The sequence below is a fragment of the Manacus vitellinus genome, unplaced genomic scaffold (genome assembly GCF_001715985.3).
Source record: "Manacus vitellinus isolate BGI_N305 unplaced genomic scaffold, ASM171598v3 scaffold_15_pilon, whole genome shotgun sequence".
Taxonomy (NCBI): Eukaryota; Metazoa; Chordata; class Aves; order Passeriformes; family Pipridae; genus Manacus; species Manacus vitellinus.
In genome coordinates, this window is record NW_021939122.1 from 8057821 (window position 1) to 8084746 (window position 26926).

Genomic DNA, 26926 nt, shown 5'->3' on the forward strand with positions numbered 1-26926 from the left:
TTTTCCTGGGGTCAGTGGATTTGCTATGGTGCTCAGAGCCAAGTCAAAGATGTCTGTGCTGTACCACAACATTCTTGACACCTGACCTGATGGACCTGCAGAGTGTAATTAGCTTTAAATTGAGAACAATAGCTGGGTGTTTTGCTCGGTTGGTTTTTTTCCTTTTTTTGGTGTGTTGTAGTTTTATGTTGGAGCATTGGCAGGAGGGGGGTTTTGTATATCACTATAAATTCTATTGTAACTGTTGGGCTCAAGTAAGGCAGCTGGATGCCTTGAGAACCTGTGTGTCTCCTGGTTCAATGTCGAATTAGCTCCAGCCAGGAAAAATTGGAGGGAGATTGTGAGTAGGAAAGCAGGAGAAAAAGACAAAGCCTTGTGAAGAAAAATATTTAAAACCCACAAACATACAAAACCAAAAGTCCACGCCCAAAAAACCCACCTCATCCTGACCTTTCCCTGATTTCAGTTAATGACACTTGGTGCATGCTCTGGATTAATCTGTAAAATATTTTCTCAAAGTGATATCAGTAAGAGACATTTTTGGGAAAAAAAAAAAAGAGATACTTGCTTTTTGGCATTATAACTTCACAGATTTGACTTTATGGTTAACTATAGTTGTGTGTGTGATTCAGGGATGAGTGGACTATTTAGGGCATGAGTTTTGCTGTGTGAAGGTTTTTGTGTTGTTTTACCATTTCTGCAAGAGAGGGGAATTGCCATGTCACTCCCATTGCAGCCAAGTGTGTAGCAACAGACACTTTTGTAAGAAACACAAGCCATAATTTGTGTCAGTAAAGGAAACAAATAGAAAACAAATGAGTTAATGTAACCTCAGGAAAGAAGGAAACAAATGGATTGTAGAACTTAATTGCACCCCCATAAAGACATAAAACAGACCATCTCCTTCCATGCTCTCCTAGACATCAATTATAGCCGAACTAGGTCAGGTCAGTAGAACGCTGGCATCTTTTGTCGAGAAATATATGAATTTATAACTTGTTGTAGAGATAACAAATTAGTCTTAGCTGTAAAAAGAAACATATGTTGAATACCTGGAATAGCGATGTAAAATGTGTATGTATGTGATGTAATGAATATGTATGGGATGTCTGAAATAAGTACCAGACACATACACTGTATCGGGGTAGCAGGTCTTGGAGCTAGATTCCTCTGTCACCCAGTGCTGCTTGCTTCTACTACCAATTTGGAAATTTATTATACCTCGAGACTCTGTTTCTCACACTTTCATGTTTATCCTAAAAGTAAGGTGCTGCAAAAACATATAAAATACTATGATGACCTGAAATATAAAGAGATAGCTGAGATATTTCCCCAATAACACCCCTAAAGCAAATAATTTTAATTTTATTCTTTCCCATTTATTTCTTTTACAGTACATTAAACTGTAGATCAATTTTTTCTCTTGCACCCTTAAAGTTTCTGCTATACTGCATTTGATTGCTTGTTTGATACTTACTCGTTTCCCCTGGATCAATTCTGGTTGCCAACTTATTGTATATAATGTCATCCTTAGAATAAATGGCCAGTGAAGTGCATCACTGATTCAATCTGCCTGGTTGTCATAAGCTTCACAGACAGGCCATCGAGTGCTGCAGAAATGAGCCATACATTCCTCAGGCCTTATTGTATGAGACAGATGAAGTCAGCTGAGCTATGAAAAACAGGTACTGAGCTGTGCTGAGCTTTCACTGGTGATGTTGAGGACCCCACCATGAGGCTTTCGTCAGAGATAGCCAGGAGGGATATTTCTGCATCAAGGACAATCCAAAAGTCTAACAGGTTCTTTCCAAACAAGGATGGAAAGTCAAAATATCAATTTTAATGAAATGTGTTATGTAGCCTAGAGAAGGGATGTGGGCAGAAGAGGGAAAGCTGTTCTTTATTCTCAAGCCATTGCAGGCTATTGCAAAAAGAAAGAAATAGTTTTTTCTTCTTCCCTATGTGGAATAAAACAAGAAACTAGAGAACTTAATTTCAGATAGGCTAAGACCTCAGGAAACTCTTAGAATAGACAAGGAAAGACTAATCAGAAAGCTTGTGGGGCCTCCATCACTGAAGTGCTGTAAGAACAGGTTAAGTGAATGCCAGCCGGGAAAGGCTGAAGTACGGGTGGTTCTTGAAACAGGAGAGACCCCTTAACAGGATTTAGCACATCCTTACCTTCTTTTATTTTGCCTCACTGCAACATTTTATTCTGGATTACATTTGATTTTAAAGCTCAGAAGTGTCTGAAAGGGATGTGAGTTGTAGCTTTATGTCTATTTAATACTGTAGCATCTACCACATTACCACTAATATACCAGATTTACCATATAAATCATGGTAATTTGCTTAGCTATATATAACTACAGAAAAAGACATTCACTAATTGCCTGTGAAAATTCTAATTATGTTCTCAGGAAATGTTCATACACTGATCTTCCAGGGTGACAGATCTTTATTCATATAAAATTTTAATTTAATTTTGCATGGAAAAACTAGATCTAGCTTTCCAAAAGCGAGTACAGCTATTAGGAACCCAACTTGAAACACTCATGTTTGAAGAATAAAGTCTGTAAGTACTGTGCCACCCATAGGCTAAAACTGAAAGCCAGACCTGCAGAGCTATAGGAGTGAATCCAGTCATTCACTCTGTCATATTAGTGGTGGAAATACAAACCTACAATCCAGCTGAAAAAGCAAATTCCTAAGAGAATGAGATGATACCATAGGTTGCAAGCTGTGTTTCAAGGACCACATCTGCTTTATACCTCCAGTTTTTGGAATGGCTGTGTTTGAAAGGGCAGATTTCTAAGATGCTAAAACAGTTTTCCAGTGGTGATGTCTTTATCCATGTCTGATAAATACATTTGTAAGATGAATATTTTTTTCAGTTAATATACCTTAGTTTTCTCTAGAAGCCTGTTACCATTTTGATGGATGCAAGCTTTAGTGTTAAACACTAGCTCTGTTTTAAAAGAGGAAGGAGTGAAACTGTGTTGCTTTGGTAAGGAGGGGAAAAAGGAGAAATCCTTTACCCTCTCAGCTGAGGGAGGGCTTTGGAGCTGCAGAGCAACACTACATTGACTGTCTGCTGGGCAAGTAAAACCTTGCAAGGCATCTTGGCAAAGAACCTGGCTTAATGCCAAGGCTTGGTCAAAGGAACTTGTCTCCTGGTATTTTTAAGTGATTTATGTGTCAGGCAGACAGTTGGGCTGGCTGGTCACAAAACCCAGCTGGAGGCTAAGAAAAGCTACCTCTCATGCTGGAAGGCTTCTGCTCTAACCAGTAGCCTGGCATCTGGTTCACTGAAGTAAAGTTCCACATTAAGGCAGAGGAGCCTTCAAACCACTTAAGTTACAAATCTCTCTTCAGTTCACTTTTTTCTAGAGCAGGGAGCTGGTGCTGCAGTATGTATCATAAGAGCTCCTGAGCAGTAAGACCCAGTGTAGTACATAGTAGAGTTTGAGACTGGTAGATAGTGTTGGGGAAAGGAGGGCTCTGCATTCAGTGCAGGCTTTGCAATGTGGAAGCTCTAAATTCATTCCTCAGGTCAGCAAAATGCTGTTAGCTCTATGTCTTCTGCCTTTTGGGAATTGCTTTTCCATAATTAAAGCTAGATCTCTTGCTGGGAAACCCTTGATTTTGTGTACAACAGATTGAATTAAACTGCATCTTGTCTCTGAGTTACTGTACTGAGAAATCCCCCATGAAGTAGCTGGTGTGCAACCCGTGCTGGTTAGCCTCTTCTGACTCTGTGCTGCTCAAAGTTGCCATGAAAGAGAATCAGGGATATATCAAAACCCTCTGCCAGCCCCCCCAGGGGACTAGGGCCCTTGGAAACTATGCACCCTTGTCTCCATTCTAAGTGACTGTGAGGTTAGGCCCATGGTGCAGGGGCAACAGTGAACGGCTGGCTCAGAGACAGACACCTCATTTTGCAGGGAGATTTTTGGTACTGATGGCAGTTCTGCTGGATTCCTGCATACAAGAGGAGAAAATTCAACCTCTCAATGTCCCAAGCAGCAGCATAACTAGTCAAGCTAAGGTGAAAGCAAGCCAGAAAGCATTAAGTGCTGCTGTCTAGATTCATCGATCCAAGCACCAAGTATGCTATAGCTCAGCAGGTAAGTCTGGCCATCAGATTAAGACAGACTCCTGCCAGTCTTGCCCACAGCATAGCAAGATCCCTGACAGAATCTGTCAAACAAAAATACTCAAGTTAAATTTAGTGAGATACAGTGGGGTTTTTTTAAGTGGCACAACTTGCCACTTATCTCTCATTTAGTGACCTCTCTTTTAGTGAAGGATTTTGTCTTCAGGGTAATGCCAGCTTCTGACCTGAGATGCCATACCATAGCCAGCTTTAGCATATCCCATGGTACAGAAGTGGTTGTACCGTGTATCACAACTGAGTTGTTTTACAGAAGTTGAGAAAATACTGACAAAGAGAGAACCAGGTATATCAAAATAAAGTTTATTCTTAAAATGGCTAGTTCACACATAACAGCAAGGATTACATAGCGGAAAAGTGCAATTAGTGGAGGAGATTTATTTCACCTTAGTAATTATCATCTCACTGCACTGCAAATAGCTTCACACTCAGGATATTATACTTCTTAGCTGTGGACAAAAATGTGATTTATATTTTGATGTTAACACCATTTCTGTACAGCTAAAAGGTGTGCCAATATTCACACCCGCTGAGCATGTGTTGGACAATTTCTCAGACAAGTCTTGCATGAAACACAGATCACCTTTACAGTTTGACAGCTCAGAAAGCTAAATTATAAGCATATGGATACAAAATATATATTAGTTTATTGAAGTCTAAAAAAAAAACTTCAAAAATGAGGTAAAATAGAACAGTTTTCTATGTGCAAGCCTATATTCAGCCTAGAAAAAACTAGTAGCAGCCTTGCTCTTTAAAAGAAATTAGTTTTCACAAAGTGCAACTAAATTCACTGTCTTCAATATGAAGGACCTTGCCTATGTTATGCACTTGTGAAAAGTCATTGCTAACGTTGCAATTGGGAGTAGGATACTCAAACATCAGATGCTGTAAGATTAGATCAGGTGATGAATAGAAGCACCTAATGCTGCTACAGATCAAGAAATTTACAAATTGCTATTTTGTCACCTGACCCCATTTCTGGCATATTAGGGTGGCTTGAAAATTTTTTTTAAAAGCACTTTTTTTTTTTTAACATTAAAAGGTAACCATCTGTCTGCTAAGTGAGTAGGATGATGAAGTCAAGGTTAGATTTGTTATCAAATGCAAGGCATTCTCAAAGCCAGTGAGGATAGACATCTTCTCAAAGTCATAGTCACTTCCACCACTCACTTTGCTTTATTTTCTTTAGTCTTTTTATCTCCTAGAACTTCCCCTGGGATTTAGAAAAACAGCTTTGGAAAGAAGCAATTAGAACATTGCACATCTCCAAGTTATACAGCACATTCTACCTCTTCCTCTTTTCTTACTTCTCCATTATCCTGTCCAAGTTTCTTAACCTATATTGAAGCCACAAATCTTTGCAATGCATCCCTACCTGCCTCTGCTACAAGCACATAGAGGCTCATAGCAAGTCTCTTGACAGCATCTACTGCACTCCTAATAGGTGCAATGTGAATTGTGACATTCTGTTAATATAACAGCCCTGTACACACACACATACTCTCACGCATACAGTTATTACAGCTTGCTAACATACCATTGCCTTCCATACTACTTTGCAAGTCTCTCCCCTAGAGTGACCCAGGAGACCTGACAACAGAAAGAAAGCAGCATATACTGGAGATACGGGCATGCTATTCCTATACTAGGTGGCATACGCGTGTGTTTTATCTCGGTTTTCTTTCCTTCCAAGGATAAGGTTTGGCTAAGAACTTCAGTAGCATAATATGGTTTAACAAGTCCCACAGACTAGTGAATTTGGATTTCTTCAGACAGCAAACAAAACCTGCCAGGTGATTTCATCATGTAGTATGTGAACCAGAAAACTAATGCTGTTCTGTTGCCAAATGGAAGAACAAGTCCTTGGTATTATGGATCACCAATATGGTGATGAATTTTCAATCCGACCCAAACTCTGCCACTGGGGAAAGAGGCCACTGGACAGCCTCGGACTGCCAAGCTGATCAGGCTCTCTCTCTTGTCCTCTCTTTGGAGTTTGAAGATCTACACAGTCTTCCTTGGCCGAGGGTGTCTGAACACCATCAGGCTTCCACTCTGCATGAACAATCTTGTAATTCTGACCCTCGTTATTGTCCCAGAAGGTATGTCCTTCACTTTGGTAAGAAATGCAAAACTCTATCTTCTCTTCAGAGGAAATGGCAGCAGGCAAGTCGATGGCAAATGAGAAGGTATCGTTTTCAGAATCGCTGTAAACATTGTTCATGTACACACACTCAACATCCCTGTAGGTCTTCCACGTATCAAAAGTAATTCGAACCTGAACCTTTTTCTCAAAGCTCACGTTTTTTACTTTCACAGTGCCTGACAGCACCTTCTCTTGCAGGGCGCAGTTCTCCAGGCAGACCAGGTTCTTCTGCAGGAGGTTCCTGAAGTCCAGGTAGTCAGCTGAGGGCTGAGGGAAACCCAGAATCAAGTTTTTCTCCTCGTGCAGTTTTAAGTTAGATGTTATGTGCTCAATGTCTAAGAGGTCAAACTGAAGATCCCATCCAGGGTTCTCCTGGCACTCAGAGAAGGTGTGTATCGCCGTCAGGGACAGCCCCTTCGAGTCTGCAAACACGACTCGTTTCTTGGCTCGGGCTGGCGAGTGGTTCCAGTCGTTCTCTTGATCCTTGGAGTCACGTTTCACATGCAGGCATGGTCTGAGAGGTTTGAGTCTGTTCACAAAGTTGTTTCTTTGGCAGTCCTCGAGAGGGCTGAGAAAGCTCTTCAGTGGTGGAGAATGGGCTAGGCAAATTCTCATGGCCATGTCCACAGGCATGATGGAGCTTGGCAAGGGTCTCGGGTCCAAGACCTGGATCATTCTGAAAGAAATAATAATGTCCTGTGTTTTTGCTAATTACATCAGATAAGAAGCTTCTTAAGAATGCATATTTGCTTCATCCACTCTCTTAATTATTCATGGCCTTGTCTCTGCACAGCTTTAAACAATGCAGCCTAAATTAAAATTGACAGTTCTACCTAAGGAACTAGGGTGAGACTAGCCAGTCATTTCTTGCCAATCCTGAACTTCTTCAATTCAAATCTTTGCTTTATGCAAACCTCTAAAAAACAGATTTTAGTGACAGCTAATTGAACATATTTCCTTGAAAATACAGGAAAAAGAACATTCTAGTAACCAGTAAAACAGATCCAGTTAAAGTGGAAGTGCTCATCCACTTTAGCTTCCCTCTTAGAGGCTCTAACCCAGGTCTTAAAATTCCAACAAGCTGGATCAGCTGCTTCATCTCTGGAGAGAGACAGCACTATATTAAGCAAGCTGACCATCCCATCAGAACATCAAATGGGATTCTATGTACCTTGAAGCAGAACCATCACACTGTGGCTTTGAACCGTCAGTCCACGTTTTAGACATTTATTTTGAATAACTCAAATGAACAAAAATCCTAAAGCACCTTTGGAAATATCTTCTATGAGCTATTAACCCAGGTCTAAGTAATACAGCTCTTTGCACTGTTAATGTTGACTGCTGAGTGAAGAGGGGGAAAAAATGGAGGAGGGGAGAGACCTCCTTATGCTTCAAGAATTGGCTTAAAAACAACTTTTGATAATCCCCAAAGACCATGACAAAAGCCTACTGCAAGTATTCAATAAGAATGCTACAGCTTTATTTGTAAAGGCTTACTCATAATGCTCTGAGATGATGAATATCACAATTACTATGCAAGAACATGGCCCATTCAAGGCCAGTTAGCTTGAATATTTGTAAAGAGGGGCTTCGAAGGCAGCACATCCCTACTGAAATGGATGCAGTCCTTGCTGGAAATGCAGAATTTTGTTGAGTCATAGAAAGGCAGAGGCTTTGCCACTTAAATAAAATAGCTTTCTGCTTCCCAGAGTTCTCCCTGGTATTCCAGAGCCCTGCCAAAACCGAAGTAGAATCTGTGCTGGCCTCGCCTCCTTTTTTTTTTTTTTTTTTTTTTATTGTGGAGGTATTTGCCATAATAAGTAGTAGAGATTCGAGAGTACCCGAATCAAACTAATGAAGTTTTGCTTTGCTTTAATAGAAAAAGAACTCGGGTTTCAAAAATACTCTCTCTGCAACTTTGGTGACCCGCTGCTCCTGAGCTTTTGCAGTGTCAAAAAAAAAAAAAAACCGCAAACCAAAAAACCCGAAATAACAAAAAATAGCCAAGCAGGCAAAAGCCGACGGCACAACCTGAGAAAGGCTGCTGGAGGAGGCAACACCGAGCAGCCAGGGAAGGGTCGGACAGCACCGCGGGGCACTGCCCGGGCTCAGGGGACCCGCGGGGGCGGAGGGGCGCGGAGCAGAGGGAGCCTCGGCGCTGCGCTCCCCGGGGCCGGCTCCGCTCGCAGCCCCGGCCGGGGCGGAGCGGGGCCGGGCGCTTACCTGGTGCAGTGCATGGGGCCGCGCCACCGCCACGCCGCCGCTGCTAACGCGGGCCGCTCCCGCCGGCGCCGACCTTATGGGGCCGGGCCGCGGCCCGCGGCCAAGGGGCGCCCCGGCCCGGGCGGGCCGTGCGGGGGAGATGGATGCTGCCGCTGCGTCCAGGCCGGGCCGGGGGTGCCCGTGCCACCCTCGTGCTTACACACCCCCGGGGTCCCTCTCCTTCCCCCCACCCCGGTCTGGCACTGCCGTGTTCTCCCGTCCTTTAGGGAACGGCAGGAGCGAGGCCCCCGCAGGGCGGCTGCGGAGCTGCGGAAGGGCAGGGGCTCCAAAGAGGCTCCTGCTGATGGATGCATGGCACATGGATCAGTATGCTGTCTCTGTACGTATAATGAGAGTATTCATAGGACAGTAAGACTTCAGTTTCTTAGCTCTGCTGCTTGGTGACTGAAGTTCCTGCCTTTCGTGACAGTACATGACACTAAGTGTCACACAGATGAAGCCTGAAGCACTAACTGGCAATGCAGACAAGGCTTTGGAAAATACTGCTCTGTTTCCTGGTGCCAGTTATTCAGGACGACCTTCCCTGGTCCTGTGCTTCTCGAGTTGCATCCCTGCTGCTCCCATTACTCTTCCTCTTCTTTACCTTATCTTTTGGTCACTGCAGCTCCCCCTGAAAAACAGATGATATTTTCTCATCATTTGCTAGAGAAAGTGCTAGAAAACAGTACCTGTGTGTTGGAAGCCTTGCTAGTAGCCTTACTAGTTGCAAAGGCTTAATTTTTCTTCAGGAGGAACTACAAATACTTTCAGCTCCAGCAGCCTGCCTGGCAGCAGTAAGCCAGGCCCAGCACCTCCCATGGGTATAAGGGAGGACTGGGCACATGGCTGGCAGTTATCAAATCTCTTCTATTTACCCATTATAAAAAATGAGTTAATAACTCTGGAGAAGTTTTATGAGCCTGTGCTACTTGAATGTTTGTCCATGCAACTTCCCCCACAGCACCATTTAGCTGGGCTGCTGCATTATCAGAGATCACGTGCAGCAGCTGAGGCTGCTCTATCACACTATCTGCAGGCATTAGATAAGAGCTGCTTGAAACCTGCACAAAAGGAGTTACTTCAAGGCTTTGCTACACATATTTCTGGTACTATGTAGTAGCTCATTGCACTGTTTGCTGCTATGAAATATTTTGCTCCTGTTGTGTTAAAATACCTGTTTTGCCTGACTTGGAAAACATAATGAAAGATTATTTAAAGTTATATGCTTAGCAAAAAAAAAAAAGTACTGAGATGCAGAGCCTTTCATGTGGAGATCATTGCCCAAGTCAGTAAATATGGACTGGATACAGCAACTTTGTGCCTAATTGGTAATCTGGAGCACATTCATGGCCGTGGACTGGTGCCCCAGTTTCCAGTTGCCAATACAAGCAGAGAGCACTGTGCAGGGCCAGGGAACTCTTTCCTCATCCGAGGAGGCATCCCTGAATCGAGGCAAACTGATAGGGTTGTCTGAATTAGCACACCAGTTTGTCCTGTCAGTGATGATTCCCTAGCTGTGCTTTTTATAGAGGTCTCAGGTTTCCAGATACTTTGGTTCTGCAGCAGCTCTTCTGTCATCAGCAGATCTGTCTGTCTTACCTTTCAAATAGGAAAATGGGAAAATGCTAAAATGGGAGTACCAGAGGAAAAACATTCATTGTCTTACTATGCATTTGACAGCATTTTGTGGCATTTCAGCTTTTCTGACATTTTTAAGTGCACAGTGGCAGAAATATATTCCTGGAAGAGGCAGGGCTGATTATAAAATCAAGATCCATCATAGGGAGTTGTACCTCCAACTGCTTCTGTAACAAGGAAACCCAAACTGATCACCCATACTAGTTCCTTGTCTTTTCCTGAATAAGTTGCACATTCAATATAGTAAAATAATTGCAACAAGTTAGCAATAGTAAATACAGTTTTATTATAGCTACCATAGTTTCACTAAACCTTAAATGTATATTTTTAAAAACAGTTTGCAGCCTAGATGATCCAGATGCAATGTAAGGCACAGGCTCATTTTGCAAGGAGTTCACTGAGGTTGCTCGGTGACAAACAGGCACTTGAGTTCACACTGTTCTGTTTAAAGACAAATATGTGGTATTAGCTCCAAAGTGAATGCTTTTATATGCAGATACCTTTCTGGGTCTCACTGTTCTTCACTTGCCTGAACTAACAGAGACCCTTCAATCAGCAGCTCTGAGAGCAGATAATGAGTGATCATGCCTTTCTATCAGCTATCAGGCAGCAATGAGCTGCTCTGATCATCTGTTTGTTGGCTCTTGCCATTTTATTAAAAATGAAAGAGCTGCTTTTTTTTTCAGTCTGTGTTCTGAAATTGAGTAGTTAAACAAAGTTTTTGTGGTTTACTCTAAATGACTTTATTACTTTCAGGTTGCTCTGCTTCCCTGCTGTCTTTCCCCACAGCTTCAGAAGGGAAGGAAGGAAATATGTTGGAGTTGAGGATATAGAAAGAGTAGAATAGCCTTTAGCATTTAATTGAAGCGTATTGAAGCAAAGATAAGCAAATATTTCCTTAGAGCAAAGTTAAGTCATGACCACATTTATAGTGGTCACATAAAAGTCCAGAGAGAAAAAAAAGATAGCCATTTCACTTGCATAGTGATTGCATCCCTTGAGAAATTGTTGCTGTTTGCTGGGTGGGAGAGCAATGCCAGCTCAATGCAATTAGACTGTGCAATTCAATAGGGAAGTTTTTGATTTGATTTTGGGCTTGAAACTGAAATCAATTGCTAGGCCAAAGAATATATCCACATATGTTGTTCCTAGAGCATCCCACAACACCTGTGAATGAGACAGAGCTTTAAAGAATTTAAAGAATATCTGCGGTAATGACAGGCCCAGGGGTAATTCTGTCACACAAAGTTTACAGCAGCCTTCTTTTTTTTTTTTCCCTTGAACTGAGCTCTTCTGTTCAATATTTACCGTCTGCTACTAAGACTGATCTTTGTAAATGTGTATTATCTAATTAGTTTGGCTGCAAGTTTCTATGAATGTGACTGTGATGGAAATAGTAATTATTGAGGTACATAGCAAGCCTGGTCAGTTGAGCCAGTGAGCCTTTGAAAATTTGAAATCACTGATTTATCTGATGAAATACAGTGAGCAGAAGCCTTATTTAGTCTAAACAGAAGACTATTTTCTTTACTTGCTTCTCAGAACCCTTTGGTGAACTTTGAAAATTCCTGATAGTTATGAATATATAGAAAGGAAACTTGTCCTGGGAAACTCTGTCATTGTTTTAGGTGTTTCTTCATCACTAGCACAGTCCATATGAGAAAGAAATATATTTTTTATATTCTTAGAATTTTTATTAGCCCATTTCTCATGGTTCAACCAGACCTAACATGCTCTAGCCGTTGGGATCCCCTCACCGACACATCTGTAAATTGTGATCACTTGTTAATAGGTAAATCACAAAAAGTCTGGAAAAAAGTATTGCAGTGCCCCCACTGCACATCCATCCCCTACAGGAAGGGGCAAGCATGTGCAACCAAACACATGCAAAGATGGATGGGTTTTATGTTTTCTTACAGCAACAGGACAGAGGTCTAACTCATAGAGCATTGGCAGAGGGTCTAGGTCTCATTTCATCTCAGTCAACAGTGCAAGTTCTTGCCATTCTTGGAACTTTGTAAGGCTAAATTCAAAGACATTTAAATCTGAGGCATTTAAATTCCTTGAAACTGAAAGCTTTGGACTGAATTAGAAGCTAGAAATTGATTTGAAATGTCTAAGCTTTTTAAGACTGATTAATGATAGATTAGTCAATTGTAGATGAGTCATCACTTTGGAAATGTAAAGTGTAAGAGAAGTGCATTGCTTTCTGAAACAAGTGACATAGAAAAAGCAAGAAAATGTATCTCAGGCTGCTCGAATATTTAATGTAATGTGATTACATTAAATTCAGGATATTTTGAGCAAGATTCCTTAAACAGCTTTTATGCAAAATGCAGCCTGTTACAAGTATAATTGCTTTGCTAGTACATAGTAAGATGAAATAAAGACAATGCCACATTACGTATAAATTGCTGCAACTTAGAGTGAAAAGGGAAAGCAAACTGAAAGAAGGAAAAGCATGAACGTAGGTATTCCCTCTTGGAATAAACCTGAACTTCCCAAGAAGTTTTTCACAAAAGTGCAGAAAACAAAACACATACATATATTTTATACATGATTATAAATCTGGCTTATATATATAGATCAGTTTTTCAGAATGCAAAGGCTTTCCTAGATGTTTGAAAGAAATACAGTTTTTCAATATTACAACATTCCTTTTCTCAATTTTTTGTGGGTTTTATTTTTAACCACACACCCAAGAAGGTTGAACCTTGATATTCTGTGGTCAAACATTTCATAAATATAAATCATTTTGCTGTGTGTAGATAATCAGTGTTTATTCTGTATTCTTTTTCCTAGGCCCAGGTGGAGGAATTACCTCTGCTGATGACTAGTCTTTTCCAAAGAAAACAGTAAGTGAAATGCTGCTTTGTGCAATTTGGTTTATGTTTAATGCTGTGTGAACAAGCAAATGTTGGCTGAATAGACACTTCCATCAGCTATGTGGGAAGTATCCTTGTTCTTTCCAATCTCTCAAAGAAAAATGTGATTTCTTTATCCGAATGTGCACAATTCCCTACAGACTTGCAGGAGCCACATGATTACTCAATATGGTTACCATTCATGTAAGACTTATGTTGAATAAAACCTTCATCCTGATTAAGCATCGCTATATCTGACAGTGGCCCAGCTAACAGCTGCAATATGTTCACCCAGAGTGCTTAGAAGCCTTTGAAGGGTCTGAATAACACTCTTTTTCTTGTTCTGCCACCCAAGAGACTTGATCCATTCCTGTATTTTAGGTTGTCTTACAAGGTTCTTTTTGTCTTGTCTATTACATGGGAAGAATGGGGCTTGGAAAGCAGTACAGTGAAATTCTGTGTCAAGTTTTTCTTGGATTTTCTGTGTGAGGAAAAAGCTCTCCTCTATGGTATTGGTCTAAGAGATGAATGAATCTTTTATCTTTCAGATTTAGTCTAATTTCTAACTACATAAGACAAAAAATTTGAGTTTCCTAGGATCTGACCTAGTTATCCTTTTTTGAATGTATAACATATATATATATGTATATTTCTCCAGTTTCACAAGGGTCAAATTTCATGCAGAGATTCATTTAATTTTTAGATTTGCTGGAAAGAATGAAGCTCTTTAATCCAAGTGCTGTAACATCATTGGTCCCCTTTCATCCTGCAATGGGAGGGGAAATAGTTATTGTCCTGGATGTAGAGAGATTTGTGGCCTAAATACCAAATTTGCAATAAATTGGTTTCTTTGGGTTATTCTTGGATGCTGCTTCCCAGAATACAGATGGTTTACTGTCAAAATGTCCTTGCTCCATATATGCATTAAGTTTTGCAATCTTCAAAAATGGTTTTAAATCAGTGAGAATACTCTTGCATGCTTCTCTGGAGAATTGCAGTAATAGAATAACAGAGGTTGCAAAAGGCCTTTTGAGGTCGTCTAATCTAGTCTCCTCCTCAAAACAGGACTAGGTTCAAAGTTAGATCTGGCTGCTCAGGTTGCTTGTCCAGCTGAGCTTTTAATAAGTCAAGTACAGAGAGTCCACAGCTTCTTAGGCAACCTGTGGCATTGCTTAACACCTCTTGTCATTTTTTCCATTTATCTGTCTGGAATTCTTTTACTGCAATGTGACAGCTGCCTCTTTTCCTTTTGCTGTACATCTCAAGTGGAAGTCTGGCTCCATCTTCCTCTATTCCCTCTTAGTAGTGGGAGGCTGCACTCTGACCTGCTGTTACTTAGCCTTTTCTTTTGCAAGTTAAGCAAACTCAGCTCTCTCAGCCTCACCTTCTGCAGCACATTCCAGTCTGCTAAGCATCTTGGTGACCCTCCACTGCCTTCACCCCAGTTAATCCATGAGGCTTTCTTATTGAGGGACCTGAAACTGAACACAGTTCTCCAGAGGTTGCCTAAAAGACTGCAGAGAAAAAGCCTCCAGGCCAATTTAGTGTAGGAGATAAGATAAAGAGAGCAGGAGCTTTAATGAGTCCTTAGGCCTAGAGGAATACATACCCTGCACGCCCGCCCAGACAGTGGTTTTATGATTTTATAAGGTCCATCCAATCCCAGGTCTGTCCACCCCTGGTTCTGCCCCCTCCCACTCCCTGACACGCCCCTTCGGGAATTGAGTCTGGGGGTGTTTGGGACACCTTCTTCCTCATCTTCATCTTCTTCAAAGCATGTACGGTCCTTGGAGCTCCTCCAAAGTTCTGGGCTTGAAGGTTGCTGTGTGATATCTTCTGGTCCAGGCCTTAAGGTTTTTTTCTACAATTCTACCTTGAAAAGAAGACTGAACACGCTCACAGAATTTTGAGGGATTGATATGAGATGGGATAGTAGGGTTGGGTATGTGTAAACATTATGCTACAGGGTAAGGGATACAATACAGCTACATTAAAATCTGCATTCACTACACATCTACTTCTAAAATCTATAAAAATTAAAAAACCCAAAAGCTCTGAGGCATCAAGATGCAACCTCATATGTGCCCCATGGAGGGGAATAAACATTTCACTTTGCCTTTAATTCAGGACTTAAAACCAGATCCATGGTGTTCTCTCATACACAAAATACAAGCAGAACTTCTTTGTTTGCTGAGGCAAAGGCTCTGTGCAGTTTGGTACATAGAAGTTGGTGCAATCTCTTCAAGGCTGTTTGGTTTGTTTGGGAAACAGCAGTTTATCTCACTGGAATTTTGACATACAATAAGTACATTTTATTTGTGGGTTGTGGGAGTCTTCTTTAATCACTCTTTGTTCCAACTCAGTAGTTCCAACTCAGTAGTTTTGGGGTTCCAACTCCATGCTCTCATATGATTTCAGTCGTTTAGGAAAAGAATATTGCACTTCTGTAAATAGACTATTGCAGTCTCAGGCTCTCAGGACTTTTGATATAACATCTGCCTCCACTTCCAAATGTTCACTGTTCACTGTTCACGCTTACCTCTAAAACTGAAAAAAAGTTTTCTCCAAAATGCTGATACACAAACCATTTGCTTTGCTTGCTATCACAGTCAGGCCAACTTCAAACCTGTTTGAGGCTTTTGCTCTGACACTACCTCTGAAGATTTTCCACAACTCTATTTCCACACATGTTGCAATTTCCATCTTCCTATCTTTTCTTCTAATTAATTTTGGTTGGGTGACTTCTCATGCTGTTGATTTACATTTGATCACACTTCATGTCCCTTAATCTGTTACCCAAGCCTTATTGCCCAGCTAGCTTAGTAAAAGCCACTAAGACTTTCATTACTACTTTACCTCATCCCACTTAAGCATTCATGATGGCAACCTTTCAGTTTTATTTTATAAAGCCCCTTAAAAAACCATCCAATGCAAAAAATCACAGCTGCTCTTCCACCATGCTGTTCCTACACTAGTAAAAATTGGCTTCAAACCACTCAAGGTTGCTCAACATAGCCTTTCTGGCTAGTTCTTTTTAACCATTTTATGTTAACTAGGCAACAGGATGAACTTTGTCCACTGAGCAAAACGGAGCCCATGCACTAATTTCTTCTAGCCTGCGCTCTACTGCAGTGGCATAGATCTCACCTTGGTGACACTGATATACATTTCCTAGTCATAATGTACTATTTAAGGATATGAAGAGTTATTTGAGGGCATTTATCTGAAGAAGAATGCACTGAGTGTGTTGGAAAGGAAAAGGAATTCTGGTTTTTATTCCCAGACTAGGAAAAAGGAAAAAGCTTCTCTTAACCAGGGATAATTAGAAATTTTTCTTTGTTACAAAATTCTAATGTTTAAAGGAATAAATGTTCAACAGAGTGCTTCTTGGAAACATAACATTAAACAAACAAACCAGCCCAATCTTCCGTTTTGCCTTTAGCAAGGAGTTCTATCAAGGATCTCTTCCCAGAGAATGAGATGGGACACAGAATAACATACGGTATGAGTGGCATGGCATTCACAACCTTCTCCTGGGCTAAGGAAAACCCATCCTAAAGTTCTTGATTCTCTTTCCTGTGCCCGTATATTTTCTCTTCAGTATATTTATGTGTGCAAAACTGCACAGCTCTAACAGGAGAGGCCCATGGATCTCTCTGGAGTCCAGTAAAGGCAGTTTGTAGCCTACTGACAGGGCAGGAGCAGGCTGTCTCCTGAGCCAGGGCCTGACCATATCAACTGGGTGTTATGGGAGAGGAAGTTGTAGTTCTGTCCTTTGGGAGCAAGTGAAGGAAGGGAGGAAAGTAAAATATTTACAAAATAGAAGGTTAATAAATCTTTTTCCATCCAACCCAGATTGCTAACTTTTTTAAACTCTCTGTGCCCCAAGGGGAAAGAAAAGTTCTTCCACTGGTAGCTTTTTTCCTCAGGGCAGTAAAAAGACAGTGAGCGTGAGAGAAAATAAATTCTAGCTCTGTATAAAACAGGTAGCATAGAAATTATGTATCCATTTTATTACTGGCATCATGTATTACACATTGGGATTCTCCAGATAATAGCCATATTCATAATTTATACAGTCTGTATTTGAATATCCCATGAAGAAGGTATTTAAGGAGAAACTTCTTTGCTAGTCATAGCACAGCAATGTTGAAAGCAGGATGGGGTGTTGGTCAATGGAATGTCTGTTTTAGAAATTTAGCAGTCCTATTACCAGGACTGCTAGCTCCAAAATCAGGTTAAGAATGCCCTGCAGGTATAATACCAGAAAATAAAATAGTATGCCTGGCCCTTTTATGTAACACAATATAAGTACAGATAGAGGAAGAGAAGTGATGATTCATTATCTGTTTATCCAAAACCCAAGAATGCTGATACACATGCTACCTCCTAAGGCTTCGCAAGTCTAAACGCATGCTTGATTATTGTCAAATCATCTTCTCAGATGCTTGCACAGGAGCATGACACTGCTTTCTGTCATTGATCTTGTTCTAAATCAAAAGGTCTAGATCAGACTTAGACTCATCAGTATGTAATGTGTCTTCTAGTATGCTCTACTTCTACCATTCCTTGTTATCACCTTTACAGGCAATCTAGCACTAGTTTTGTCCTCTGTGTTTTTAAACAGCAGATAGAACTTTCAAAATACATAATATAGTCTGTAGCACACCATAGCTTTTGTAAATTGCATTCCAGGCTCGTGCTCCTCCCCTGGTTTTTATGATAGCCATATACAAAAATGAAGGCAAATTAATCCTTCTTGCAGGTAAAAGTCATTCTATCCAGGACAGGGAGCTTCCTGGACTCAGACATTTCTTTTTTTTTTTTTTTCTTTTTACATCAGTCTGCCAAAATTAGAAAACCTCCTTTCTACCATTTTTTATCAAAAGAAAACATTAATCTCTGGTTTGTTTAAACTGTATAAACCTATTACAGTTGGATGCCATGTTGATTAGAAACAACTGTGCCTAATGAAATTGTAGATTTTCTGAAAACACAAGGGCTATTCTAGTGTAAGCACATCAAACTGTTTGTGAAGTGATGAATAACATCTTACCACATAAATATAGAAGGTTCCTGCCATGATTCTCTGGCTGACATTTCTAATGATACGTTCTCAGCTAAGTCTATAGAGATACATTCTCTCGCTTTCATGGGTCTTTGAGGTCCTCTGTTCTAAGAATCATTTCCTTTCTTTATCCATATGAACTTGAAAGAGTAATTATACTCCTGAAAATCTTTCCCTGAACAATGTTACCACACAGTGTGTAACCCTTACAGTGCAGCTAATAACAAGGGTGGAAACTCCCACTTGAAACTCCTACTACCAGTCTTTTCTTGATGGGGCAAGGGGATGCTTAGAAAGCCATTCAGTGGGATGTGTTCTGAGTTTGGAGACAATTATACTTTCACTGTGCATCATCCCCACAGCCACAATAGTTTGCAAAAATTTAATGGAGCACAGGGTTCCTTTGAATATGTGGATTTCTGTACTTCAGTACCAGTATAATTTAATCAGATTGAATGGCAAAAAGCAACTTAAATCTGTTGCAATGCTGAAAAGAAACACCATAAAAAACTATGATAGTTTCAAGAAGTGTTGCCTAACATTTATTTCATCTGTCTGTGTTGTTTACAGAAAAAAGAGTGGTTCAGCAGATCAGCTGAGCAAATCTGCTTTCCCTGCAGATTCATACTGGTATAAGTTTTAACAGCTGAATGGTGATGTTTCCATGCTTTATCAAAAGTAGCAGATGGCCAAAGATCTGAAACAAGGAATTAGAACAAGACTTTCTAGCAGGAGGGAAACATGACTTTGGATATACCATACTATATACGCTTCAAGAACCTGTAGGCAAACTACCATAGAATTCTTTGAGCCACTGTTATGTCATACAATGTTTTAATTACTACTAAAACTCCATTGCTGATACATAGCATCATATCTAAAACCAGTTTTCTTCCTTTTTAAGTCTTATGAGGAGAGGAGTTCAATTAGCCATTGAGACTTCATTCTTGCAGATAATTGATTACTCATCCACTTTAAATTTGCCTTTGGTAGCCTAGCCCAGAAGGTAGATGATAGGATGGCTGATGCAAAAGTTTATCCATGCATATAGAGTGGATAGGAGAGATATGAGCATACATTCTGAAAAAAACACTTAGTTTGCTTGCTTTTTTAAAATCTGAAAAATAGGGCACTGATTTCCTGCTGGGGGATACTTTTGAGTAGGAATGTCTGGAATTACCTATTAAATTGGTTCTAACATGGAGTAGGAGGCAGAGAGCAGGAGGAAATCATGCTGGAAAAAAAAGGATGTCAGGCTAGGAAACAAGTCGAGCTAGAGGCTCCATATCTCAGAGGCTTTCTTCTGTCTCTATGCAGAGCCCTGAAATGGCTACTGACATGGCACTTTTTTGTGGAGTCCTACACTTTCCTTGGGAAGCATAAGGGAACACTTCCAGTTCATGTTGATCCTTTTCCCCCATCGCATAGGTCATAATTTAAATGTAACATGTGCCAAGAAAAAACTAAGCAAAAATCTTTTTATTTAAATACATTGTCTAAATATGAAGGGATATTTGAAGTCTTCATAAGTTCTATATTTTCCCTGCGGCTAAGTGTTTTGTAGGCACATTTGATTTTATCTAAACATCATTACTTTAATAGAAATTCAATCTTGGTCTTTATTTAAAAAAAAAAAATCAAAACTAAAAAAACCAGACTTTCAGTGTCCTTGAGCAGTGCTAAGCACAAGGTCTCTAATTCAGAGGTGATGCTAGCCACTACCCTTCCTTCGCTCTGTTTCCTTTGCCATGTGCCTCAGGAGATGCAACACAGATGTTAGGAAAAGGTGACAGCTAAAATGGTGTGTGACATTTTAAGAGGCACATTTTTTCCTGACATCCCATTCCTCTTCCTCTCTCTTTTTTTTTTTTTGTCCCTGCAGTTAGAGGAGCTGTGCTAGTCACAAGAGTGTCTAGCTGCTGTGTGCCAGCCTCGAGGCTGAACTCTCCACAGTGGAAAACTCATCACTCAACTGAGGTAAGGCAGGTAACAGAAGGGAATACAGCAGAAGGCTCAATCTGCCCTTCTTGCCCAGAAGACACCATGGGAAGGGATCAGATCCATCCTTGCCTCCTCTCATGTGTAGCTAACAAAGACAGTCAAGAATTGATTCAGTGAGTCCTAATTCATTTTGGGTCATGTCAGAGGTTTGCTGCAGACACAGCAGGACTTCAGATGAACTCTTTTGTCCTGAAAAATGACTAAGACCAGACATGGTCTCAGTTGCAGCTGAGAGGCATCTTAAAAGGTGAGCTCCAAAGCAGTGCCTCACTGTAACAGTGCTATTAGTCCTACCATATGCTAACACACCAGGTGCAAAAGCAAGGTTAGTATGTCAATGGATCTGTTGCAAACACGTGCAGATTTGGCAGCACAAATGCACAACTATTAATGTATCTTTTAAAGGGAGGGCTCTATGCCATATTCAGAAGTAACTTAAAAATAGGAGGATGTTAATTTCATATAAATAAACTTGGGAGAGTGATATAAGGTAGTAAAAGGCACATAGCAAAGGATAAAATAAATCCCTGCAGGTCACTGTGGCCTTGCTTTGAATTCCTTCTGAATTTAGCCTAGAATGTCAATGCCCATGTCAAGTTGTTGTTTGCACACAGCACAATACAACTGGCCCAAGCTAAGCTTCAGACAGAAAACCCAATTCTCTTACCTCTGTCATATTTTCCCTTGTTAATCACTTGATCATTTAAAGCCTTCCAATAGCTGACAGTAAAATTGCTAGTTAATAAGCTGTTTAGAGACCCCTGAATTGAAAGGCAGAATGTGAAATGAACACTAGTCAAGATACTAAGAAATCATGGAAGGTCTTTCTCTTCTTATTGCTTGGGTTTGGTTTGTTGGGTTTTTTTTTCCCAAACATAGTTTTTCCTACAAGAGAAGCAATATAAGTTTTCCTATTAAGAAGCCTCAAAGTGCAGATCATTGTCACTCACTAGTGAAAATATCTACCTCCCTCCCAAAATCTCAACAATTTTTAGACTTCTTTTATATGCAGTTTTTTATTGTTTCGGATTTTTGGTTAATATTTATGCTAATGGTTTCATTTAGTAACTTTAAGTGCCTCAGCGTTTTGCAAGGTACAAAATAGCCTGGTTTTGTAGAATTACAAGGTAATTTGTTAGCCATATTTCTAAGGCAGTATTTAGCATAACAAAAGCACCATTTTGGCCTGAAAAACCAAAGTCTTTCACTGTGAAACTTTTTGACACATAATGCACATGATGTTTATGGTGGTTTCTCTTCACTCAACTTCTTTTTCCCTGAACAACAGATAGAAGGCAGGGTTTCCAAATGGCAGCAGCTGTGTTCCAAGATTTATCAGTGCTTGGCATCAAAAGTAAAAAAAGCAGTAGAATTTGCCAGTACTCGCAATGACTACGTACCTATCTGCTTCACACAACTCCTCCCAATATAGATACAGAGGGGCTATATAAAGCTTTGACATACTTTTAAGTTTGGAAGCCCTGTCCAGAGAGTATGAAGTCACCTAAGCCTTCACATTTGTGCTGGCATCAGCTAAAGCAGAAGCAGTGGTTTAAAAGAGGACACTGGCAGTTTGCCCAAAAGAAAAAATAACTCACTAAATCCTCTGACTAAAGTATTTGGACAAAGTGTAACTTAGAAATTAAAAAAATGGGTAACCAGGAAATTTCAAAATACAAACAGACAATCTTGGACTCCTTGTTTCCTCGTGAAGACAAAGTGTATTTCTGAAGTAGATCAGTAACTAAAGGTAAAATCCAGTCCCTTAGGCTTCTTTCCTAAAGGATGAGTTTCAGTGTTGTGCCAAGCTGACTTCTGTCCATACATTCAGATCTCTATCTAAAGTAACACTATGAGCTTGACCTGTGTGGGAGCATAGCTTGGAGTTCACACATTTCTGATTAGAGTAATAATAATAAGGTCATGACTACTCCATTTTGCTGATAGAACTATTTGGGTGGTTCAAATATCACTTTGCAGCACATCTGCTTCTACTTAACTCATCCTTCACTCTTAAATTAACTCCTACCATTCCTACAGTGAACTCTTCTACCATCCCAACAGGGTAATTACCTCCATAAAAAAGACAAGACAGCTGTATGTACATTAGTATTGTGCTCCCTGTCCATCTTCCATCCATCCTGCTGCCTCACAAGTTGCCTGCAGCCTCAGTGGCCCCAGGTGCTGGAGTCTCAGCATTGTGAGGGACCAGCTCACACAATGTCTTAGCCTGTGCTTCCAACAGACAAGGTTGTTACTTTAGGGAGTGGTCTCGGGGTAGCCCTTAGTACAGTTTCAGTTTAACCACTATGGTTTCCCACATCTTTTTTGAGCAATGCAAGTAGCATGAATACTTGTTTCATTTCTCACTATTGTGAAGCATGTCTCTGATTTCTTACACAAAAGGTTTCTTCTCTTCAGAGACATTAAATATTCCTTTTAAGAATGTTATGAGCTCAGCATCAAAGTATGTTATAAATCTGTCCAGAGATAAATAAAACAGTACTGAGGAATGTTAGCTAAGGGAATCTATTGTAAGATTTATTTATTTCTCTCTCTTCTGCCAGGACAGAAGCAAAGCCTTCAGATTCTTCTCCAGTTCTAAAGGGACTGGCAGCTCACTTAGCAAAGCATTTAGGTATGCTACTGAACTTCCCATATGCAGGTCCCTCTATGCAAGTCAATATGACTACTCCAAATATTACAATACTTTGCTAACCAAAACTGGGCCACCTGGGGAAAAAATAACTGGTTCAGTTTTTAGCCAAGGTGGCCTACACCTACAGGACTCCGTGAGGTCTCTGCTAAAAGCAAACCAGTTCTCCCCCAGAAGCTGGTGTTACTGTGCTGTTAAATGCAGGGGGCAGTTTCTACATCATACTCTCTGTAAGGTGAATCCAACTTTCCAGAGCTGCCCTCTCTGTGTTACCCGAGTAGATGCCAAATGAGAACAGCTCAGAAAAAATATGATTTTATTTGATTCCAAGTTTGTTTTGCTAAATTTTTTTTGACTAAATTTGAGGATTAGTAATACCTCCTGATGTTTACTTACTGTGATTGTTCTATCTTGGATAAAATGAGGACAGGCATGTATCAGTTGTTCTGATAAGTCTGCACTTCAGCCTCTCAGATCTTTGCTACAGCAGAGGCTGCTTTTGAATCACTCAATCTAGCTATAAAATGTGAAACTGATATTCCTAATAGACTTTTTAGATACTGTCACAAAGTGCCTGTATAGAGAACAAAATCCCTGAGCCATTTGTTTATACACTGTCATCAGTTCTTCAGTGCTCTGCACCTTCTGAATACCTGGCTGGTTGTGTCAAACTAACTTCAATGATAAAAATAATTTGTTTGCCTACAATTAAAGATCCCTAGTAACTGGCATGCATTCCATGTATTTTTTCCAAGGAATGTAATTTATCTTGGAACAAATATAAATTAGGTCAACTCGTGTCCAGTGTTTATCTATTGCACAGGAGTTTCATTTACAAGTTAAGTAGGCCACAAGAACAGCTGGGTGCTACATCATCTACACTGCAAGGGTTATTCTAGTCCACATTGAAGAGTTTCCATGCATGGACAGTATCAAGAAAGCAGAAGTAGCTCTGCTGCATGAGCTGTCCAGACAACAGAGAAAGGATCATTAGTTAAATTATTTCTGAAGAAAACCAGTTAGTAACCTGCTGTGAGAAAGCTATTTCACTGTTAGATGCCTGTGGGACCTTTATTTGTGTGCCTGTATATTGTATGCAGTGATAGGATTTCAGATGTCTTTAAGGTTTTAAGGTCTTAATCATGCCCACTCCTCCACACCAATCTAATCTTCCATTCAGCTGTTCTGTTTCCAGCCTTGAAATTGTTCAAGTCATGAGGTGGATCTGGAAAGTAAGTTAGGTTCCCACTGGGCATTTACAGGTGAAGTGGGGTAGGAGACTCCTTCAGCTAAGTACTTCTTCTCTTGAAGACCAAGGGGCCTGGCCAAATGAGGCAAAGAATTGAAAGAGAGAAGGATTACCATTCACTCTCCTGGAGGGATTCCAGAAGGACAGAACCTGAGATATATTTAGTTTTAACCCCAAGTAACCTTGATATTGAAATGACATCTTGCGTAACTTCATCTTAGCAGCAATAGTTAGCATTTGTGTCAAGTAAAAAGGACCCATTTTTGAATTATAAAGAAATTGATTCAGTCACCCTAAAATACAAAAAGGATAACTTTTAAATGTATGTTCCAGATAGCTAAAATCCCCATGACATAGGATTACCCTAAGGCCTCAAAAATATTGCCATCTAAAGAGGAATTTATCAGGTACTGGGCATTGGCTGTGCTGTCCCAGTACACAGTGAGCACATGTCATGGAAATTCATCACAGGCCCAGGTGAAATACAAGCACTACGATTTGCTATTTTTAGGCAGTAAGATTACATTACTGTGGACCCATGATCTTGAGAGAGTGACCACAAGGCAACATTTCAACAGTCAAGGTATGTTTGATGCAAGAAGAAAACGAGTACTTTTCTGGAATGAATGGGAAAATTGTGTTCTATGGATCAATACAAGTCTTTCTATAAACTATATAGAAGAAACATCTCAGTTGTTTGTAATAATTACAGAAAGAAGTGGATCACAGAAATAATCCTAGAATAAACCGTCTGAATAAAGTGCCTAAAATTTTCCCTCTTTTGTTAGAAAATACAAAATCCAGGAAAAGGCTTTATACATACATAAATGAATGTTACATTGTAATGCATTTATGTCACTGTGATGGAAACCAACAATACTTTACTTGCTAATATTTTCCCATCCTTTAAGTGTATAATATTAACAATAAACAAAGGCTACCAACATCCCAAAGGAGAAGTTTCTAGTTGCCATGTGTTGGTTTAGCTCCATGATAACTTATGCTTAGTAGAATATATACATAACTGTGTTCATGTCTCATAATCTGCCTTTGAAAAAAAAGTATTATTTATTTTTATTGGTTTTTACTGACAATTTGTGACAATGTGTGTTGGAGTGTGACTCCGACAACCATTTGAACTTGTTTCCTACTTTCTGTACCTCAGTTAAAACCATGCATAAATATATTCTTCACAGTAAGTCTTAGGATTTTACTGTTTTCATATCTGATTTTAATTCCACTGTAATGAAATTCCTTCCTCTCATCTCAGTTTCTATTCTCAGTGCCATGGGCTACTTTTCATCAGGAGCCTTCCATTAGAAATACTGAAATTTAGTGGATTTGATAATTATTACTTCTTGATGAAACTAAGTAACTGTGTTTCTTAGGCTCAAGTCAAGAATAGCCTAGGGTTTGGGTTTTTTTCCCCTGGACTGTGAAACTAGCTGTTCCAAGAAGCCATCATTTGAATTGTTGAGAAATTGCCTCTCAAAGATCTGTCCTGAAATAACAGCTTGAGAGTGGCATCACAATTTGCCAATCTATGTGCAAGTATTTGGAGTAGTAGACTAACACTTTCTAAAAAAACATTGCATTTAGTTCCTTCTTTGCTTTCCTTCACACTGTCTGCTCTGTATGGTGTTTGCATAGTGTAGGCAACAACTAACTTAGGTATTGAAATTAAAAGTACAGGCTTCTTATGCCATCAATGGAAAGAGTTACAGTGCTTCAGAGGGCAATTAAGAGTGCATCACTGAGAAACCTGTCTGCTTTGTTAATTACTTGGAGGACTTGGATGCTTCTGTTAGATGCCTGTGATAAACTGTGAAGATGTTTGAACCTCCACACAGCCTTTTTTCTTTTTTTTGCTTTTAATTGCAATAGGAAACAAATATTGAAATCTGTTAAAATAATTGTCACTCGAACTGCAATTTAAATGCATGGAGAGTCTCTTGCTAGTTGTTGCTCCTCTGAAATTTTATCCCTCTAAGATTATTTTTCAAGAGAATTGCTATTTCCCTGTTAGTACCTCAGTGAGTTCTATGCAGATTATAACCTGAGTAGCCCACAATTTTTTTTATTTTGATTGGCTTCAGAAAAGCTGAATATGTCATGGTTGGACAGACACCCTAATTTGCCTTTAAATACTTTTAGCATTTTCGTATTATTGTACCTCTTTGAGATACAAATGAATCTGTTCTGCTGGCATCCCTAGACAATGCTGATCTTTGGCCTTACTGCTCCTCTGCTGCTTGTGGCTTTCCTACCAATAACAAATAAAAATTTCCCAGGTCTCTGCCATGTTCCCATGCTGGCACCCCATGTAATTCTGCTTTGCATGTGTGGAATCTATGCTTTTAAAAAAGCTCTCTGTCAGCCTGGAATGTTCCAGGCACTAGAGAAAAACAAACAAAAGCTCCCTTTAAGCCCTCTAGACATGTTTCTCTCCAGCAGACTTTGACAGCAAAACTGGAATCATTTTAAATAAATCACAAGGGTTCTGGACTAAAGGCCTTTTTTTCTGTGTAACCTAGTTTCCATGAACTCTCATACACTTATCTGTGCTTCTAATGCCAGCATCACAAGCTTCTCCCTACCACCAAAAAGAATCTTCTCTAACTGCTGTCACCACAGGTGGTCACCAAGCTGATGAATTATCTTGGTTGCTGCATACACAGATACAGTATTTTGATAACTAAATCACCCACCATTAAACCTCATCAACAACTCACAGTGTATCCCCATCTCCTAGAGGGGCCACGTGGCTCTGTGTTTGCTCCTCTCTGCAATGCTCAGTCTCTCAACATTTCACCATCTCCATGTCTCCTTTCATTTTTTTTAATCCCTTTATTTTTCCAGAACAACATT

The 26926-nt window shown here is 40.1% G+C and overlaps 1 protein-coding gene across 1 annotated transcript; it reads right to left on the bottom strand.

Moving 5' to 3' along the window:
- Window positions 1-4461: 4461 nt before the first annotated feature.
- PPP1R3C (protein phosphatase 1 regulatory subunit 3C) lies at window positions 4462-8583 on the bottom strand. The gene is made up of 2 exons (XM_018069157.2): window positions 8544-8583; window positions 4462-6996 (listed from the first exon to the last, which is right to left on the bottom strand). Exons 1-2 carry the CDS (start codon window positions 8555-8557, stop codon window positions 6051-6053), a joined length of 960 nt encoding a protein of 319 aa, XP_017924646.2. The 5' UTR covers window positions 8558-8583; the 3' UTR covers window positions 4462-6050.
- Window positions 8584-26926: the final 18343 nt, after the last annotated feature.